Genomic DNA, 21,526 nt, shown 5'->3' with positions numbered 1-21,526 from the left:
ACTTTCATTTGCTCCACATTTTATAAAGTGTGTGCTTAAACACACATTTCTCGAAATGAACCCTTAATAATGTCACACAGGGAACTGATGTACCCTCAGCTTGGTGGTGTTCATTTCTCCCTACAATCCCACCTCACTGCCAATTTTTTTTTTTGTTTGTTTTAATCAACTTCCAAACATGGAAGGTTCAATAAATCATAAATCATTAGCTTCACAGCAGCCCACAGCCAGGTCTTTATTATACAGAGGCTAATCTGAAGAACTGATTCTGGAGATTTTGAAAAACTTCTGTTCACTCCCTTTTTGTGAAAGCAACACATAGTTTTCATTACTACATTAACACGGCCTCTGGTTGGACTATTTTGGGTCTGTATAAGTGTGGTTGCCTCACTAGTATTCTCTTGTGTGGGAAAAAAAAAAAAAATAGATTACTGGATACATTAACGCCACTTGTCTGGTTACTTTTGAATATTCAGACATTTACCATAATAAATATATTAGACATTTTTCAAAAATAGTACATACATGATAACGTGTGAAACGACTTAAACAAGTCACAACATGAAACCAAGAAACGGTCTGACTTAAAACTCGATTTGTGTTATATTTATTCTGATATTATTGTGTGTATTAATATACCCATGAAAAGTACCATATATGGTTGCTTGTCCCATGAAAAGGGTTATGGACATTGTGATATTACGTTGTTTCCAGTTTAGTTCGGTTCATCTAAAATTGTCAGAGAAAGGTAACACAGGAAGTGATTATTGTTATTTCAGTTGAAGCTCGCCGTTTAGGAGCAAATATTACACCTATATATTGTATTTTTCTTTACTTCTTGTGCGATTAATTAATCAGTATCAGTCCCGTAAATTGTAGAAGCGAGGCTTCAAACAGTATTTCAGGCAACGTAGTAAAACAAGGCTTTTTTTCGACGTCGCTGCGAATATTTTGACTCGTTAGCCAGGGCGACACAGGACAGGCCTACGGCTAGCTTAAACGCTCTTTGCTACTTTAACGATTCTCAGGATTGTACTGAAATTTCCTGTCTCTGAGGTGCTGGGATGGATATAAGTAAGGTTGAGCAATATGGCAGTCGATGGAGGACCATGTTTGAGGGCGCAAACCGACGATGCGTGGTACACCGGGCAGCTAACGACCACGCCGTCAGCCGTGACCCCAGAACACTTCACAACTTGAAGGCCATGGAGAAGACCTGCCCGGTATTCTCCTACTTTGACGGTCTCCAGCAGGACATTAAGCCCTACATGAGGAAATTACTGACCGGCTGGATGCTCGAGGTACACAAATCGGATGTGACGTTCGCGATCGGATCAGTCGTTTGAACGACGAGAACCGGTCCTTAGTTTGTTTGCGAGCTGTTCTGATATGCAAATTTCCCTCAATTAACATGTCCTAATAACGTGCCCCATGAGTCCGAGTTACCCACGTTTCCTTCACGTGAACGAGAAGAGCGACGAATCCCATTTCTACTGTATCAAGTAATGATTTTATGACTTCCGAAATATTTTGAAAGCTAAAAATGTCTTATCAGCAAATTGTCTGACATTTAGAAAAACAACCAAAAACAACGATGTCGCTGATTGTTTTAACATTTTAGGCTGTGCAAAAGGCACCACTGCTGTGTAGAGTTTGTTCTGTGAAATGTGCAGTTTGTGTTCAGAGAGCAAACATTCACTCAGGACAGAGACAATATTTGGAATTGCAAAATTTTCACTTTATAAAGTTCATTCCAAAGCACTGAGCAACTGTTACTTTTTCTTTTTGTCTTTTTTTTTAAAAACTAAAGTAATTAGTAATTGATTACTTATGAAACAAAGTAATTAAATAAGTAGTTAAATTACTTTTTAAAAGGAGTAATCAGTAGTTGGATTACTTCTATGGAGTAATCCCAACAACGCTGGCCCTATTCTGTTCAACCTAAAGGTCCATCTGGTGACTTCTGCCTTGCAGGTGTGTGAGGAGCAGAAGTGCGAAGAGGAGGTGTTTCCACTGTCTGTGCAATACCTGGACCGCTACCTGAGCAAGTTTCCCCTCAAGATTTCCAATCTTCAGTTATTGGGGGATGTTTGCCTGTTGCTGGCCTCCAAACTGAGAGATTGCGTCCCTCTGACGGCAAAAAAGCTCAGCATCTACTCGAATCACTCCATCACAGCGTCACAAATCCTGGTAACTATTGTGTTGCGCAAAGGACACGACGCGTCTTAGTAGAATTTGATGAGAACGTAATGTAATGTATGAAAAGTTTAATGAACGAGCAATAGTGACCAGTCCCCCTCTTTTCACAATTCGCAAATTCCTCATTTATACAGGATAAAATGAGCCTTTACTCATCTTTAGGGAAATTTGCACACTATATTTAAAGTAATTAAAGCCGTTAATTCTTTTGCTAAAAAAAAACAAAAACAAAAAAAACTCCTGGATCCAACGGATACAATGGAGAGTTCTATGAAGAGTTTACTGAGGACATTGCAGACTTATTAGGCATCATTTAAAAATGATGAAAAAGTGTATGTGTGTGTATGTGTGTTTGTGTTGCAGCAGTGGGAGGTGCCTGTGGCGTCCAGGCTAGGCTGGTGCTTGGCCTCTGTGGTGCCCTCAGACTACCTGGAGCCAATCCTTGATGCTCTCCCCTTAGTTCAGCCCCAACACTTTAAAACGCTGCGAAGGAACGTTCACTTCTATATTGCCTTGGCGGCAACTGGTGAGTTATGTAACATGTGAGTTATTTTTCCAGAGGAAAACAAAGCACACTGGCAACTCAAGTATGGAGTTAATCAAGCGTTGTATTTGAGGAAGAGAGAGGTGGGAACGTGAATGTGAACTGACTTCCTAAGCAGTGAGCAGCCGTAAGTTTGATCACAGTGCGTCAGCGTTTCATTCTGGAGGCAGAGAGCTGAGTTTGTGTAATCCCGTATTGTCCGCTGTGAAAGACCAGCGTCCAACTATTCAGCTGGCTGATTTCCCATGAATCTCTGTGATGCCTGTGGCTACAGGTCACAGGGGTGCAATCCACCATCGGTGCTGTTTCAGGCAGACTATGACATTACGGCCTGTGAAATTCAGATAATTCCAGGTTGTCAACGTGTATCCCATTGACTAAGCACGGGCTGAATGACTTTTTGTTTCAGCATTGATCCTGCCCCAAGCATTTAGGATGTGGTTTCACGGGCTCTGAGTCTTTGCCTTTGTCCACTAGGGCGTGTCTGCAAAGTTGCCAACTCCTCTGTTTGTCTACATCTGGCCTCCTGCTCATGTTCTCACTGCTACAATAGTCCTAAAGTGCATATCCGATGAGTTCTGGAAAAAGAACTTAAAGCTATTAACGCCTCTTCCAGCTGTGCTCTCTTTGATTCAATTCAAGGTACTAGATAAACTTTCTAAACTTTATCCAGACCGTATTACTGAAGCAGGCAGCAGATGTTCTCAGTCGCCCTTTAATCTCACACACATGTTGTGGTCGTGCCCCAAACTATTCAGCTACTGGCAGTCTTGTTTCAAATCTATGCCTGACATTTTAGGTCTGAACATGAATGCATCTCCGCATGTTGCTATCGTTGGTCCACCTCCTGATGAGCTCAGAGCTACAACCACACAAAATAATGTTTTGGCCTTTGCCTTCCTGGTTGCTCGGAAGAAGATTCTCCTCTTGTGGAAGTCTTCTCGGCCGCCTTCCTTCAAAGCTAGGGTGCAAAATAGCCTGGTTTTTGTTACAGTTAGAAAAGTTAAATTCAACATCAGGGGGTTGCTCCAGAAAGTTTTATTCCACAGGGAACCACTGCCTCATTTTTTTTTTTTATCAACTTCCTTCAACAGATGTTTCTCTGTGATAAGTGGTTTGCATCTTGATCACACTTAAAATTCTACCCGGTCCGCCGGGCCCCAGATGAAGTGTCTGTTACTAGGGCTGACAGAGCAAGTTGATTACCTGGTAGAGCCGGGTTGTTCGAGATGCGAGCAGCTGTTCAATTGTTTTTTTCTATTTTTATTTCTATTGTCATTGTTCTATTTATGTATTTAGTTACTTGTTTATATTATTTTTCTTTTATTATCCTTTCCTACACTGTAACTATATTATGTTCTGTTTGACTTATCTCTCAATAAAATATCGCAATAGAACATGTTTAAAAAACAAAACAAAAAAACAATAGCCCTAAAGTGAACCGAGCAAACCGCCAGCGTGATCACAAGTTAAGACTCTTTCTGTATTTCTTATCTCCTAAGAGTGGACTTTCTCCACATTCCTACCATCAACGATTGCCTGCGCCTGCGTGTGCATTGCCGCGCAAAGGCTGAAGCTGCAGGATGAAGCGGCCACCTCCGGCTCCCTCATGGCGTTTCTGGTCAACCTGTTGTCCATTGAGCCAGTAAGGGAAACGTGGAACTTAAAGCTTGCGTGCAATATTTTCTCGCCTTATTGGATCGCACGTTTAGAAACAGTCCAAATAAACTCTGTTTGTTTTGAGAGCAAATCTGCCTGTGACCCGCCAGTGAACTGATGGTTGTTTTCCTTGTCTCTGACCCTGAACAGAGCTCTGTGCTGAGCTGCTATGAGCAGCTGAGCAGCGTGCTGGAGCTCACCATGGCCTTTGCGACCCACGACCACAGTTCAGGGACAAACACCTCAGACACCAGCGACAACCCAGTTGCCGACATTCAGGAGGTTGTGTGAACACCAGTGAAGAATGTGCTTTCAGTGCACAATCTCCTCATTTTGAACTGTTACCAAAATGCCGGTACTGCCTGTGGAAGGAGACCTGAGGTTTGTTTTTGCTGTTCTTTTGACGATAATATCCGCTAGTTGTTTTGCGCGATAATTTTTATTTCAAATGCAGCATTTTATCATCGTTGTCAAAACAACGTTTACTTCTTTGAGCTTTCTAACAGTTTGTTGTTAAATTTCCTGTATGTTTATGTATGATTCTTGTATTTAGCAGTTACCTTTTTGTATTGTGTAGTTGGGCGTTTCAGGAAATGAACTTCTGTCTCTTTTTGTTTTTTTGTTTTTTTAATTAAGTTACTCATCCAGTTCACACGGAAGATCAGAGTCATATAAATGATCAGCCAGAAACTTTGGAAAACGTGAGTCTGACAGAGGTGGGAAAAAAACATCTGAGCCGTGACGAAGCAGCCAACAAACAGAAAAATTGATGAAATGTCCAAATGCACAACATACATCATACAAAAATTAAAACATTGAACCATTTAGATCTGTCTTCCCAAAAGGCAAAAGTTTCCTCAGCAGGAAAATTTGACATTAGATCTGTTTTTTTACATTAGAACTGACGTAAAACTTCCAGTTTACCAGTTTAAAATGAGATCATTCCAAGTTTATGACGGCACTTGAAGTGTGCGGCCTCGCATTATGCCAGTAAATTGTTCCCAAAAAGAGAATGGTGGTGTGCGTTAACTTGTACAACTTGCATGAAGTCAATATTTGTATAGCTTGCAATAGAGAGCTTGCAGATCATTTTAAGCGTTATCAGGGTTCCTTGGCCCGATAAAGGGCTATTCCAGGCGCTGGCGAGATGTTCTAATGCCAGACATGCCAGTCCAGTTAGGTAACTCCACTGTGTAGTGTGACATAAAAAAAAAAATCTTACCACACCAATGTACCTCTCCCCAAGTGCATTTCACAAAAGCAAGATTAGAAGACCAACCAGTTTTCATAAATTAGTTTTTTTTTTTTTTTAACATAAACATTGGCATGCATAACGCACACATTTAATTGATCCCAATGTAAAACTTTTACTTTGAAATGCTGCAAAACGCAACAATCTGATCGCCTGAAACCGTCAAGGCTTGTGCGAAACGCTTCCCCCCCGCGGAGTCTAGAAATGTTCAATTAAAATGCACAGTTCAGCAAAGCTCTGCTCCGTGACTAATCTGCAAAAGTCAGTTGAAAGGTGACACATTAAGCATGTGCCACTTCATACATGGAATGCACTTGCGCTCGGGCACGCGCTTCACTCTTCTAAACACACACTAATGCGTTTCAGATGACGACTTAGCGACACCGCCGGCGTGGTTTTGGTGATAAAAAGCAGGTTGTACTGGTTAGACCTAAAGATGTAACTGAAGTCAATATGGAAAAGTCACTCAAAACAAAAGTCTCCGAGAGATGATTTTCTTGTCACACACACACACACACACACACACACACACACACACACACACACACACACACACACACACACACACACACACACACACACACCTTGGCACCGTTGTCGCTTGCGCTCTCAGTAAAGACAAACTACTGCAGCATTGCCACAATTACTCTTTGGCATCCCAAAAATGTAACTAGCTCTGACTCTTAAAAGGCGATAAGCTGTGCAGTTTAAAATAGTGATCGAGACTAAAAATAAACCATCCTGCCATTTGATGGCATGGTTAGACCTAAACCAAAAGATAGGTAGATTCTCCCAAAAGCTCCAGTCCAAATGTACACCGATACCAAATGTACCCCCCCCCCCCCATTGATTTCTGAAGCCGTGTCTCCAATGAGCTGCTTTTTTTTTAATGTGAAATAGTGTTTTGGTTTCGGAGCAAATCCAACAACTTGCACTTGTCTTCCTCCTGCATTTTTCAATGGCAGCTTCTTTTTTTTTAAGATGGTTTACAAATTCAGAATGCAGCACCCTTCCCATCCCCATCCCTCTCAACCTCAAGAAAAAAAAACAAAAAAAAAAACTTTTTGGTATGCGGCAATCCCTTCTTTAAATTCTCCAAAATCTTCCCCAGAGTCTGCTGATAATTTAACATGAAGCACTTTTGGCCGTCGGGTCCAAATGAGTCTTGTTGAGTGCTGCTCAGCTGGTGGCGGGGCCTCGTAAAACCAAGGCCTGCTTGTAGGTCTCAGTGACGTTGTCGCAGTCCGAGATGGAGAAGGCGCTGTCGGCCACCCCGGCCTTGTAGCAGTTCCACGGCCTCAGAAGCCCGTCGTTGAGGCTCCGGTACTCCTGGATGTCCAGGAGGTTGTCCGCCGACACGCAGCCTCTCATGCCGGCCTTGCTGGGCTTCTCCATGGGCGGCGGGGGCCCGACGCGGTCGGGGAGGTCGAGCTGGTCGAAGGACTCCGAGGAGAGGATGCTGTCCTCGCTGATGGCCCCGCTGGGCCGCGACCTGGCGGCCCCCCGGGGCGCGGCGGCGGCCAGCTGGTCCAGCGAGCCGAACTCGTGCGGGTTGCCCGAGGAGAACTTCCCGTTGCGCTTCAAGATGCCCTTCCTGTGAGTGGGCGCCGACGGGCACTGCTCGGCCTGCGGCGCCAGGCCGGAGTCGCTGTTCTCCGGGGAGGACGAGTAGTACCCCGACTCCTCCGTCGGCTTCTTCAGGATGCCTTTGCGCGGGGGCGACGCCGGTGGAGGCGCCGCGGCCGCGGCGTCCAAAATTCTGCGAGACTCGGCGTGAGACTCGGCGTGAGGCTCGGCGACGGCGACAGGCTTCTGCTTGACGCTGTTGCGCCTCTTCAAGATGCTCTTGTGCGGTCGGGCGTCCGCCGCCGCCACCTGCTGGAAGGTCTGGGAGACGTTGTTCTCCTTGCGCGACCTCCGCAAAGAGCGCTGGCGCACCACGTCCCCGCCGCCGCCGCCGCCGCCGCCGCCCTGCGAGCGCAGCAGGCAGCGCATCTTGGAGCCGTTCTCCAGCAGGGGCCTGGAAGTGCGGCGCAGCCAGCTGGCCACGCTCGCCAGCCCCGCCGAGTGGGCGGCGGGCGAGGAGGCCGTGGCGGCGGTGTGGGGGGTCGTGTGCTCCGAGGCGCCGCTGCTGCCGCCGCCGCTCTTGGCGTCCACCAGCAGCGGCTGCTGGTAGCCCCAGTTCAGCCACCAGTGGCCGCCGATCTCCTCGGTGTTGGCCCGGCGCTCGGGGTTCACCATCAGCATCCAGCGGATCAGCCCGCACGCGTCTGACGAGCAGAGACACAAAGTCAGGCGGAGGGGTGGGGGGGGCAATGACAAACACAGATTGCACACATTTGTACATCCACGCGCACGCACACGTGCACACCGTTGTTCATTCTAGTCCAGGGGATGGGTAAACTTTTTGACTGGTGGGGCCACAATGGGTTCTAAAATTTGACCGGGGGGCCGGAGCAGCAGCAGATGGATGGAGTGTGTTGGTGACCCACCTCATAGGAGGAAAAATATATCATGGGATATGTAGAAAACTTGCCCTTAATGTCTACAGTATTGAAAATGAACAAAAACAAAGTCATAACAAAAATATGTGTCTTTTGAAGCCCCACAGTATTTAGCGTTACTGAATAGTATAATATAATAATAGTAATAGTTATAATAACAGTGGGAAGTGGTTAAGCTACTTACTACTGTTATTAATACTACTACTATTACTATTATTATTACTTACTATTAATATAATTTCTTCAAGTTTGGCGGGCCAGATTAAAAAGCCGTAGTTTGCCCACGCCTGTTTTAGTTATTTATGGTTATCTTTATTTTTTTGGAGTATTTATCTCTTTACTAGTAATTTAGTTCATTATGTGATTTAGTTCATTATGGTATGAATGATTGTGCAATTAAATATCTTCTTCGGTTATGACACAGTACTGTATCTGGTTGTCGAAGGTCATGGGTTGGATTCCGGGCCTGGGGAATCGAACCCATGACCTTTGCATGTTCTGCCTGCGTCTGCATGAGTTCTCTCCTTGTTCTCCGGCTTCCTCCCACAGTCTAAAAACATTGCATGTGAGGCCAATTGGGAACCCGAAATTGTCTGTAAGTGTGTATGTGAGTGTGACTGTTTTGTTTGTCTTTGTCTCTCTGTGGCCCTGCGATGAACTGGTGACTAGTCCAGGGTGTCACCCTGCCTTCGCCCTATGACAGCTGGGAGACGCTCCAGCAAACCCCCGCAACCCTGAGTTCAGGAAGAAGCGGGTATTGAAAATAGAAGGATGGGTGTATCTGGTTGCCAGTTGCTCCCTCTGTCCCTCTCTCACCACATGCCCCTCACCTAGGTCCCTTTTCTATTCTCTCTTTCACTGCCTGTCCCTCCCTCAGTCCAGTGTTGGCCAGGATAACATGAATATGATCCGAGAGAGGTCATGGCAGAATTGTGAACCAGACGGATCCCCGAAGTGTGAACACTCAGAAATTAGATAATAACAGTAGGCATATCATTTGTTTTTGTTTTTTTTACTTTGAAATGCTGCAAAACAATCTGATCAACTTCAAATATTAAGACTTTGCGAAATGCTTCCTCCCCCTGCGGAGTCTAAACATTCTCTACTAAAATGCATGGTTCAGCAAAGCTCTGCCCCGTGACTAATCTGAACCAGACGGATCCCAAAAAGTGTGAACCACTCACCCGAGGGGTTGTTTGGTTTTCGGTAGTTCCCGGTGCTGATCTGTTGGACCAGCGCCTTGTGGTTCTGCCCATCGAACGGCATGGTGCCGTGGACCAACGTGTACAGCAGCACGCCCAGAGACCACGTGTCCACCTCGGGGCCCCGGTACGGCCGCCCGTTGACGATCTCCGGGGAGGCGTACAGGGGGCTGCCGCAGAAGGTCTGCAGGTAATCGGCGCCGTGGTAGAGGTTGGACAGGCCGAAGTCTGCGATCTGGAGGATCACAACACAGCTCGTTGTGTGGCAGTGTTGCAGTTTAGCTTGCTGCAACGTCTCAAAAATCACTCTCCCCTCATCCATCACTGACTGAGGCCGAATCGGTCCATGCAACACATTTTTGCAAGAAGAAAAATATTGTATGTTTATATGTGGATATAAATATTCTTTTAACTGAATGTAATTGAATATCCTGTTTAGGAGCCTTAATTGTAGTCTTAAAAATACAACCACAAAACCGTTTGCTGACCTGGTTCAACTTTTCTAGGGCGCGAGTGGTAAAGGTTTTGATTCAATCTGAGGGATCGAAGGTTGATGAGGTGTAAGACTGAAATATTTTGTTTTATTTCCCAATGAAAAAAAACAAAAAACAGGAAGTTTGCATGAATGACAGGCAACTCTTCCCTCACGCCTGCATGCTAGCCTTTAGCCTAGCATTTAGCCTAGCTCGCTACCAACAGAGCGCTCCTGCATCTTTCCCGCAGCGTTCCCGTTCAGAGCAGCAGTATTCCGTTGCAAAAAATTTTTCTCTTTGTTTTCCTAATGTAAACTAGTCTGAACCCATTCACCCATATCCAATCCTCAGTATCCTGACAGAATGATCAAGAACAGGAGCAGTGGAAAATATTTGTAACACTGCCATTTAAAATCCCAACTATATACACAATTAAAAAAAATGCTTGCAAAAAGCACCTTGACATCGTTTGCTAAAGGTATGTAGCAACACCCAAGCTTGATGCACTCGTGTCCCAGTATGTACCTTCACATTGCCATTGCCATCCAGTAAAATATTCTCCAGCTTCAGGTCTCGGTGTACGATTCCATTCTGTGGTGGAGGAGAAGAAGAAGAATAACAGGAGGCATTTATTTGTCTGTCAACGGTCATTTCTGCACTCGGCCCCCTGACACAACAGGAAGAGTCTTCATTACATAAAGGGATTAGTTTTTACTGGGTCAAAACACATTCTTGTGCAAGTGTACATCAGCTCTGCTTCATTGTCTCCCGCTCGGCAGGGGGGCATGCCTTCGACTCGCGCGTTTGGGTTTGAATTTGTTTTCTCTTGGGGGCGGGGGGGAGAAAAAAAAATGCAGGTCAACCACCTCGTTACCGGCGCGCACGGTACTGCTCACAGACGCGCATTCCTCTCAGCAAACACAAGGAAAGGTTAATGTGCAGAGTCTCCAGAAGACTACAGAGGGGTGGGGGGATAGATCATTGCCATAAAACTATTTTAATGAGAGTCATATTGCGGCTTTCCAATGGAAACAAGGTAGATAGCTGAATCCCTCAGCTCAATAAAAGACATGTGCTTAGCAGGGAATATGACCGGGTGGTTCACTCTGTACATATTGTACAGCAAACATGAAGAAGTACTCTACACATCAGGAACTGTTCATAATGACACAGCTCCAGGACACGGGATCAATTCCTGTATTTGTGTGTGACTTTGTGTGTGACTTTGTGTGTGTGTGTGTACGAGAGAGAAAGGAAAAAAGGGGAGTGCAGTGTGTGCAGAGCCCTTCTGTTCCATTGCATCCTCATTAGAGTGTGAGATCATGCGTGCGTACAATCCCCAAATCCAAGGAAGTTTGGACATTATGTAAACTGTCCATGATGACAGAAAGCAGTAATTTCTAAGGTCTATTCTCAGCAAAATGTACTTTAATGAGTCGACCAGCAGGATATTCAGTCTGATGGATGCTGTTTGATGACTGCTGTATTCCAACCACAGTGTTCACCTTTTCTTCCTTCAACTCACTGCGGGGGTTCGGGTGCAGGAAACTAATTGCACTAATTGCTAATTATTTTTTGTAATTTATATCCTCCAGAATAGCCAGAAAAATGAGCTGGGATCCCATCACAGATTTTGACAAAACCTAAGTGATATTATTGTAATGTGCATGTTGTTTCTGCAGAGGGACTTTATGTGACAAAAATGTATTTTCTACTCTGCGTTAAATCATTCCCGGAAGCTTGAATCCTGGCAGTTTTATATCATTGCTCAATAGCAAGATAAACAGGCTTTGGGCAGTCAGTCAGCTGGAGCTGCCATGTGTGGTTAATGTCCAGGAGTTGATAATCCACAATATCCCAGCCACCTCCAATCTGCTTCTGCAGAAGTGATGTGATGCAACAGGGCAATGCAAATGCAGTGCCATTTACATTACACTCCCTGGCGTGAAGTGCAAATGCAAAACCACTTCCTTTGCTTTTAGTTTTGAATATGCTTTTCAAATCAAATATCCTACGTGTGGTAGCCATGACTGTAATCTTGAAATACGACCACAAAACTATTTGCTGACCTGCTCCCAAGTTTCTAGGGCATGGGTGGTAAAAGTTTTTCTGCAACCCTGAGGGATCAAAGGTTGATGAGAGAACTGAACGAGGCTGAAACACTTTCCATTTTATTTCCCATGGGAAAAACAGGAAGTGTACTTAAACTGCAGCCAACTCTTGCCTCGCGTCTGCAGGCCGGCCTTTAGCCTCGCTCTCCTCCAACGCAGCGCTTCTGCATCTATCTCACAGCGTCCCTGTTCAGAGCGCCAGGCTGACGGTGAATAATGCCCGTTATGTAACTCAGGGGGTGCCCGGCGCCCTGAAACAGAACAAGGAGCGCGGAGCAACGAGTCTGACGTAGCAGCCGCGCATGAAGGGAGCCGACGCTTCCCGCAAACAACATACGTCCCGTTCCCTGGAAATGGCTCGATCGCTTCTGCTTGAGGAGATCTGAGCGATTCAAAAAAACAAACAAAAAAACAAAACAAACTCACCTGATGGCAGTAGTGCACAGCTGACACAATTTGCCTGAAGAAGTGCCGGGCCTCCCGCTCCGAGATGTTTTTCTTGTCACAGATGTAGTCGTACAGGTCCCCTCGGCTGGCGTACTCCATCACTATCACTATTTTGTCCTTGTTTTCAAACACTGTGAAAACATTAGGAGGAGTTAGGGATGTTAACAATTAGTTAATTAACGATTAATCGTCGATTAAGAAGTTAATCGATTAAATTAAATTTGTCACAATTAATTGAACATTTTTTTGAAACGGGTAGTTTTTTTTATTATCATTATAACAGTATAGTGGCAGGAAAGAGCAATTCACCTGGAGATACTGTGATGGTCATAATATACCTAGAACAAGTTACTTTTAAACAACTTAAAAAAAACAAAAAAACAGTTGGAATGTGAAGTCAACTTAAAGTCAGAGGATCAATGTTTAGGGTGTTTTTACTGTTCTGGTATGTAAAAATTGGTCATATTGGACCCTCAACATTATTCAAGGGTTAAATAAAGTGTTCCTCACACATTTTTCATTGTGAAATTTAGGTTCTCAGGAAAAATCGCGCTTATCAATGAATCATTAATCGATTGATAAGGTCAATCAACTAACGATTAATGAATTAATCGATCATTTACGTCCCTAGAAGGAGTCCATTACCGTCAGGACTTCAGTTAAGTTAAGTTGACTCCAGTTAGCTGGAAACTGATGAAGCCGCTAGTCTGGGCAGTACAGAGCACGCTTTAGTTTAGGAAGAGCCTCTCTTACCAAAAAAAAAAAAAAGATATGAGGGTGTCTATATTGCAGCTCAGCCCTTTGTTGATTGAGATCCTTGGGGCCCCATGGTGGCGATGTTATATAAAAACATGCAATGAGGTGGACTCTGATTGATCTCATCAGGCGTGAGCGGCACTCGAAGACACGAGGCCCGACACATTATCCCACAACACGGACGGGGTGGCTGCTGTTCTTATGTAACATCGCATCCGTTTCCAGCACAAAGACTTGCGTGACTGAATTTCCGACCGTCAAACAAAGAGTGACTGACAAATGTCTCTTTTCCAGGTATCACGATTCGCTTCCCGTGACACACACACACACACACTGACTCTGTACCTTCATATATGGTGATGATGTGCGGGTGGCAGAGTGTGGACATGATCTCGATCTCTCTGCGGATGTGAACATGGTCCTGTTCATCCTTGATCTTGTCCTTCCTGATCGACTTTATGGCAACCTTAAAAAGAAGGGGGAAAAAAAACAGCCTTAAAATTTGTGAGCAAGACGAGATTCCCCCCCCCCCCCCTCCCAACATCACATATTTCATTCTAAAAGGTTCAGCACCACCCGCGCTCTGACGTTATAAAAATGAATCTGCTTCTTTGTAATCGTCCATTGAGGAGAAAGATAATTACATAAACATTTGAGGGGCTGCCGCTCGAGGTTTGTTCTCCAGAAGGCAACAATTGTCCGGTGAACTGGAGAACATGCAGTGGGTTTCTGAGAAGGCAGAATCAGTGCTGGGTCCAATGCTGCCTTCTCTAAATAAATAAATAAATAAAATTAGGGCTGTCAAACGATTCATTTTTTTTTTAAAAATCCCGATTAATCGCAGGATCTTCATAGTTAACTGCAATTAATCGCGGTTTGAATTGCAAGTGTGAAATTCTGTTATTTTGCATTTCAAGGCAGTTTTAAGCCCATAATGTAAAGTATTTCTGACCAGAGTCTTCAATAGGAATCAAAATAACACAAAACAATAATTTAGTTTTTGACCTTTTTGTATTCTTTCAAAAAAGTGTGTTGTAGACCAACTTAATATAATGTCTACGCTACAGTTTTCAAATTAATAAAATGGCATGTAGACTCAAAAATACAGCTTAAATAAAATGCTACAGTGTGGCCATGAAACCATGACTTGGAGGTAGAAAACTAAAAACTAAAATACAGCTCTGCTTTGTTTACTATAGGATGCCGCTCCACAAAATAGCCACAGCCAGAGGGGCCGACTACGGGTTAGCAAAAGGGACAAAAAAGCTTTTGTTTGAAATGCGATTAAATTTTTTTTTTAACGCATTATGGATTGGATTTAATTAATCACGATTAATGCGTTAACGCTGACAGCTGTAAAAATCTCAAAATATCTAAACATCTAAAAAATATAATGCTGTGTGCATCTGCAAGAACACATGGTATCATTTGAGTCTATAATCTTATAAGACGTGTCCAGCACAAGCACTAGACCTGTGTTGTGTGTGTGTGTGTGTGTGTGTGTGTGTGTGTGCGTGCGTGCGTGCGGCCACGCATCTTTATGCTGTGTTTGTCTATTTGAGGCGCGGATGCCTGGGATTCCTCCGGCCCGCCCGAGTGCGTCATCAGTCTACCCCGACTTCGGAGGTGGCTGTGAGGCACCAGGTGGCCCTGACAGACCATCAGGCCGTCCGTCCTTGCTCCTCCTCCCTCCGGACCCTCCAGGGATCCAGACAGCGGCAGCGTGAGCAAAGCGCGACTTGTCGTGTCAGCGCAACACCCGATTGTCTCAAGTTGTGAGTCACTGTCTGGCTTTTGAATTCTCCTCCGGGCCATCACTGTATTCACGCCACACACACGCAAGCAGGTTTCCTTCACACACCCTCGCCCCCCTACTCCGTTCCCCCGGAGGCCGGAGTTTTCCTGCATTTGTTTGCATAGCTGTCAGACCGTCTGAACTCACAGTCACGATGAGTTCACACCTCCGTGTGGCTACCTCTGTGTGCGTGGGATCTTTATCGCTGTCGGGTTCGCTTCGCGTCATCGTCGCCGAGGTCCCAACTTTTGATATTTGAGCTCGTGGTTCAGGTTGTGACGAGAACGCATTTTTTAAAAATGTTATTGCGTATGGCAACCTGTGAAATGGCCAACTGAGGGTCTCACATTAATACCATCTTCGCAGAATAAATCAACTTCAAATCTCAAAATGGATGAAAAACAAGGGCCTCGGTCAGTTAGATCAGCTAAAATCATTTTTGCAAACAATATAAACGTCAACACCCTTGTCCAGCATGTCCACCATAAATAAAGCAGACATTTATAAATGGCTACTGTGCAATTTACGCTCATCTTTTTACTGGGGATGCCCATAACGACACCAGTATCGGGTATCAGTACCGATACCAGGGTTGAGTACTCTACTTGTACTTGTAAAACACATGCCGATACCACAACAGGATACCAGTTGTAGATGTACATGACAATTTTGTTAAATTTGTATTTGTACTGCAGTCAAGACAAGACAAGCTGAGGAATGTTGCTGAAATAACAGAACATCTGTGGAAAGTAAAAGTAAATATATTATGTGTTATGGCCTTATCGGATACTCAGTATTGGTAAGTGCTGAAATGCAAGTACTCGTACTCTACTCGTTCTGTAAGAAAAAAAAAAAAAAAAAAAAAGTTGTATAAAACAAGTGGTATCGATGCGTCCCTATCTTTTATGACCAACAACTATTTGTAGGAGGAGTTTACAGGTTGCTGACATGCAGATTGTTAGCAGCAGCAGCAGCAGCGAGCTACAATCACTCACTACTGATTGGAGCTATTGTTCAAACTTCACATTGCTTTTGTGATGATTTCACCATTTCATTGTTTCTTTTAGTGATACCCCCCCTTCCCCCCATCACCCTCAAGATAAGTTCTTAAGTAAATTTCCTGCTACCTCTGTTCCTTATCATTTGCTTTTATGGCCAAAGTGAAATGTCAGTCAAAGGCCAACCCGACGAGACTGAAACCGCCCATAAAACGCATTATGCAATCAAACCTGCACGTCCACAGAATTGGAACTACCGTGTCGTTATTGACAACACAGCCGCGAAAAGCCGAGCAAATGATCTTTCTCCCGTTTCTGCGATACGCCTTCCGGCTGCATCGCACGGGCTCGCGGCCGGTCAGAGTTGTGACGTTTCAACGCGGGTTGGACGAGACAAGACGAGGGAGCTGCTCGCAGGAGGAAGTCTCTGCGCCAACCAGTAGAAAAAAAAAAAAAAAAAAAAGTTAAAAAAACAAAACAAAAAACCAGTGTGGCGCAGGCGTGGAGTCACGCTATGCCGGGGAGGGCGTGCACGCCTGTGTGCAGACAAGGCCGGACTTGCACTGCTAGGTGTTTATTGCTGCCACTGAAAGGGGAAGTCCAGCCTTGAATCATCCGTCGCTTTCACTTCAAAACAAACGTGATCTTTTCAAAACACGACTGTGTTTTCTTTAGGCCAAGTCGAAGCCGTCTCTGCCTTGTTTGCCTGTTTCACGGTTTGACGGGCGACTGATGCCGTCAGCCAACTTGGCTGCTTTGACATCGGCCTGCTTTCAGAAACGATACTGGCTGGACTTTTGTGTGTTTTAGCTGTACTGTGTAAAGGACTTTGTCGTGGGCTGAAGTTGCAATTTTGTGGTTTATGCTCATGTGCTACTCATATTTACTCTAACAGCGCAGCAGGATATGATCCAACTCTAATGACTTCAGGTTCTGAAACGCAGGAATAACAGGGGGGGGAAATGTGATTGTGATACAGAGTAGAAAACTTCTTTCGAGGCATCACTTGTTTTCCCTTAAGGCCCTTATCTCAATCTAAATACCTCCCATTTCCCTTCGGGTCATAGGACTGCTGGACTGGAATCCACCTGAAAGGCCTGTTATAATTTCCCCTTCTGCTATCAGCAGGAGTGCTCCACAAAAAAAAAAAAAAAAAAAAAAAAAGTTATCAAACTTTCCTGTTTCAAACTTCCTCATGTGACGCTTTCCTTTCCTGTGAAACTCCGTTCCTCCAAGCATTCTTTACACAAGCAGGAAACGATGGCGTAAAAGCTCCCCTTTACGGGAATTCGGTGCTTGGGTCTCTTTGAGGAGCAGTGTCTGCCATATCTTTACAGACGTATACAGAAAATATGAACAGCTGCCTTTTTCAGTAAGGCACTTTTGATTTATGGATCACTTTTTGATCTGGTTCAGCAAAACTCAAGCTTTGTAATCCTTCGATTTTAAAACACACAGATGCATTACGAGAGACAGCTTATATGGATGCACTTATTAGGATCTGATATATGCTGATAATCTTACTAGGACAGGCCCGAGTGTTTCACAAAGTAGGAGGTGAAAGTAGGAACAGCCCCCTCAAAAGATAAACACGATGAACCGCTGGGCAAACACGGGCCGGTTTGGCAACCGACAAACAGTTTTGGGAGCTCTTTGCCCTTGTTGTGGGTTTGAGTATCATGTGAGTTTCAGCATCCTGCTCACCAGGTTGTTCGGTTAAGTAAACCTCTCAGATGATCACTTAATTGCAGAGTACCGGGCTACCTGTGTGCAGACTGCCCACTAAAAATAGCGCTCTCACGTCCAAACAACAGGTGGCCGACAGGAGAGGAGAACAAACACAGTGACCCAGAGCACATCTAACCACAGTCAATGCACGCAGGCAATTATTTTGTATTACCTTAAACATATATTTTTTAGAAATGAATAATGATAATAAGCGATAATGATAGAAGCCCTTACCAGTCTCCCAGATCGTTCCCTTGCTTTCTTCACCTTGCCGTACGTTCCTTTGCCGAGAGTTTCCAGAAACTCGTACCGGTGCTTCAAGTTGTGTTTGTGGTGGTGCCTCTTCACGGCTTGTCTCTTCACGGGCACCTGCGCCGGGACTTTGCCCACCGGTGGGTTCGACGACAGTCGGCCGACGCTCAAGCCCTCCATCCCGAAGCGTTAGCTCTGCTCGGCGGCACAGGTGACCGCGAACACGCTCATTCCTCCGCGGCTGGCAAAAAAAAAAAAAAAAAAAAAACCCGTCGAGCAACTTGCCCTGACTCGAAGCTGTAATAAAACTTAACTTGGTAAAGTTTCCCCCTCTGAAAAGAGTCAGCAGGACGGAGTGGCTTCTAAGTGGAAGACGCCAGCAAGGACTGCTTCCCTCTATCCCGGACAGGACCAACTGCTCGTTGGGAACAGGCAGGTGCTCTGCACGCTGCCACAGGAGCGGAAACGAGCAGCCACACGGACACGTCAAAGAGCGGAGGGGCGGGCCAGGTGCGAGCTGGGAGCGTTTGATATAGGACCCAGCCAGCACCGATGTCCAAGCGCGTTCAAGTTATCCGTTGAGTTTCTCATTGTTGAAGAAGCCCCCCCCCCCACCCTATCCCCTTACATTTTTAAACATCCGATTGTACTGGTCCTGTCTCATTTGTATTATTGATTGCATTAAAGCAGACTACAAGGCTGAAGCTCAGCTAGGAGGTACCAATGCAAACACCGCACACTTGTTACCGGCTGTGTGAATCGGTGTGCGCCAGGTACAAGAAAGAAAGCGCACGTAAAAGATGTCGCGTGTTTTCCACGTTCTGCTTTAATAGCAACGCCAAACTGAAGTATTTGATAGTCTATCATTGTTTGTTCGCATCTTAGTTTGAACTGAGTCATGCACATTTATTGTTTTTTGTTTGTTTTGGTTTGTAGAAAGTACCTATGCTAAATATTGTTTCTACAAGTGTTTCTTTCTACTTTGTTTTACTTTATTTATTTATTTATTTATTTAGTTGTTTATTTATTTATTTATTTATTTATTTTACTGAATTTCAGTTTATTTTAATGAAACATTTACCTACATTTGCACCAGAATTGAACGCCAATGTTCACTTGGAAGGAAAAAAAAAAAAGTAAACGACAAAGACATCAAAACATCAGCGCAGGAAGGCAGGAATCCCAACAGTGGCAATATGACGCACTGCTTTTCTTATTTTATTCATCTAAGCGGCACGTTTTTGATCTGCCACAGAAGAGAAAGTCAAAAACATTTTTCGCCATTGGGTCTAAAAATGTTACGGCAGACACTGTTCCTTAAAACTTGCTTAACTCGTATGTAAATCCTCGTGCATGGAAATAAAGTTAAACCATCCGTGGAGAAAAATCTAACAGTAATTTCACAACTGGCAGTGCTATCACTATAGCTTGTAGATAATGCTGCTCTGCGGACCAATGCAGTTGCCTTTCCTCTGTGATCTTCCCGATTCTCCTTGTCTGCAATTAAAACTGAATGGGTGGAACTAGGATGTGGTTATTTGGCTTCAGTATTTGTACAGTGTGTACCGTAGAGCCAACAAGAAAGGAGGAAAAAGCAAGTTGTTCGATGTCGTAGCAATAGTTGGCCACTAGAGACCAGTATGTAGTAAGTCTTGGCAAGAATTTCCAACTATCGCATACAGTTGTCAAGAAGAAAGCTTCAAAGTCAAGGCCACGGTTCTTTACCAAATAAAAAAAAAGTCAATATTCTTCTGTATAATAACCCACAGTTAAGGTAATGGTATTCTAGACATTGCTGATAATTGCTCACACAAAACCGGAGCTTTCAGAACATAACTTTTGTACTTATTTTGAGTCGGTTGGCCGTGCCCTCATTATTAATTGACCCCCTACTAACCCATCAGAGACAACCATAGTTGTTTGCCTTTCAGTTTTCGGAGTAACGTGCCAGAGCGTCGTCACTCATGCGTGCAGAACATTGTGCACTGAATGAAGCCACCAGACACAGATGGTCTACACACAAAGTAATTCCGTAGAGGCGTAACGGAATGCAGGCAGCCTGTTTGAAATCAAATAACATTCTGTTAAACTTCACTATGTTGTTGAGTATAAGTTTGTGTTTACAAGATACGGTAGTTATGTGTAAAGCACGTGTGTTTTCTACGCGAAACCAACTGTTGGAGAATTTTGAGAAACTTAGGTTCAGCTGTCATAGTGAGCAGCGTAGAGAGTATGGTGGGGAAAAACTGCAGCACATGATCAATTAGCCACAGAATATACTTTTAAATGTAATGATGTAAATGTTCCAATGGTTTACTGAATAGACTGTGGAACTCAACTTAGATGTCTGGGATTTCCGGAGTTCTACAACCAATATACAACTCAACAGCATTTATTTTATATTTATCTAATGAAAGATCCCAATCATTTGGTGAGCAAAAAATACAGATGGTGTCATCCAACATGAATTGTACATTTGAACGTTGAAACTTCAAAGTTCTATTTAAAAGAATTTGTCACAACTTCATCATACATCATGCCCTGTCCCTCTGATAGCTTTTTTTTTGTTGTTTATGTTCAAATGTATACCATTTGTCTATTTCCAGCCATTTTCCCATTGAAATATGTAAAAACTAGATGTATAAACGTCTGAGCACTTACAAAAGTCTTGAGTCTATAAATCTTGTTCTATTTTCATGAATATTTTGAATTGGTTTATTTATGAAAGGGGTCCCGTGGCATCAAAATCTAATAACATCAAAAAATGACAACAACAAACTTTCTTTGTCATTTGCCCACAGACGTTTCAGTCTTACATTATGTATTTAAAAAAAAAAAACAGTTTTAGGAGAGAGGGTGATATTAGTAGTGATTGTAAACACAACTGAAATAATACATCTAAGATATAAAGTGGAATATAAATAATTTTTAATCATCTGGGTTAACATTTACAAGGAACTTGGTTTGAGTTGACACAGTTTCTAGCTAGCATCAAAGTGGGATGGGAAAGTAACTCAGCAATACTCCTACATATCCCAGAGTGCAGCGCGCCTGTCGGAACCCCGCCTTCTCCTCTCCCCAACTTCGGCCGTGTCGATTTTCTGTTTTGCAGTGATTTGATTGCTCGCTCTCGGATTGGACTCGGACACACCTCGCCCTGCTGCACCGCCGACTCACATCTTCACTTTCACCCACGACAGAAGAAACAGTGAACTCCTTTTTTTTCCCCTTCTTTTTTCTTTTAAATTGCTGTAGTTCAATTGTGCCGTTGTCACTTTGCGGGTGGAAGATGTCTGCTGGCTTTCCCGGCCCGGAGCCAATTTAGGAAGCTCTAGTTCCCCGAGCGTGTTCAGGAAAAAAAAACCAAAAACCCCCGCCGTGTGTTGTCGCTTGTTTAGAGCAGCTGTCAACGTTGCTTCCTTCCTTCTCCTCTCACCGCTGAGCTGCATGGCTGTAAAACTCTCCGCTTCGGACTGTTGACGTTAACTTAAGGGCCATGTCTGCTGTGCCAGGCCAAGGCGGGGACGGACGAGCGATGCCTTTTGGCTAGCGGCGCAAACATTATCCGGACTGACGTGACGGCTCCGCTCCGGTCGCTAACTGACC

At 44.3% G+C, this 21,526-nt stretch overlaps 2 protein-coding genes across 2 annotated transcripts; one reads left to right on the top strand and one right to left on the bottom strand.

The window, feature by feature from the left end:
• Nucleotides 1-8: 8 nt before the first annotated feature.
• ccnd3 (cyclin D3) lies at nucleotides 9-4,835 on the top strand. Its single transcript, XM_076037118.1, has 5 exons — nucleotides 9-1,301; nucleotides 1,975-2,190; nucleotides 2,563-2,725; nucleotides 4,246-4,388; nucleotides 4,553-4,835. The coding sequence occupies exons 1-5, from the start codon at nucleotides 1,065-1,067 to the stop codon at nucleotides 4,691-4,693; spliced, it is 900 nt and encodes a 299-aa protein (XP_075893233.1). The 5' UTR covers nucleotides 9-1,064; the 3' UTR covers nucleotides 4,694-4,835.
• Nucleotides 4,836-6,489: 1,654 nt separating this feature from the next.
• Nucleotides 6,490-18,381, bottom strand: nuak2 (NUAK family, SNF1-like kinase, 2). The gene is made up of 6 exons (XM_076037116.1): nucleotides 17,903-18,381; nucleotides 13,493-13,613; nucleotides 12,371-12,522; nucleotides 10,359-10,424; nucleotides 9,343-9,595; nucleotides 6,490-7,924 (listed from the first exon to the last, which is right to left on the bottom strand). Exons 1-6 carry the CDS (start codon nucleotides 18,098-18,100, stop codon nucleotides 6,834-6,836), a joined length of 1,881 nt encoding a protein of 626 aa, XP_075893231.1. The 5' UTR covers nucleotides 18,101-18,381; the 3' UTR covers nucleotides 6,490-6,833.
• Nucleotides 18,382-21,526: the final 3,145 nt, after the last annotated feature.

This window comes from Nelusetta ayraudi, unplaced genomic scaffold, assembly GCF_046127955.1.
Source record: "Nelusetta ayraudi isolate G7.1 ecotype Tasmania unplaced genomic scaffold, CSIRO-AGI_Nayr_v1 ptg000050l, whole genome shotgun sequence".
NCBI classification, from domain to species: Eukaryota; Metazoa; Chordata; class Actinopteri; order Tetraodontiformes; family Monacanthidae; genus Nelusetta; species Nelusetta ayraudi.
Note: the sequence above shows the minus strand (reverse complement) of the source record. Positions and strands in the feature narration are given on the sequence as shown.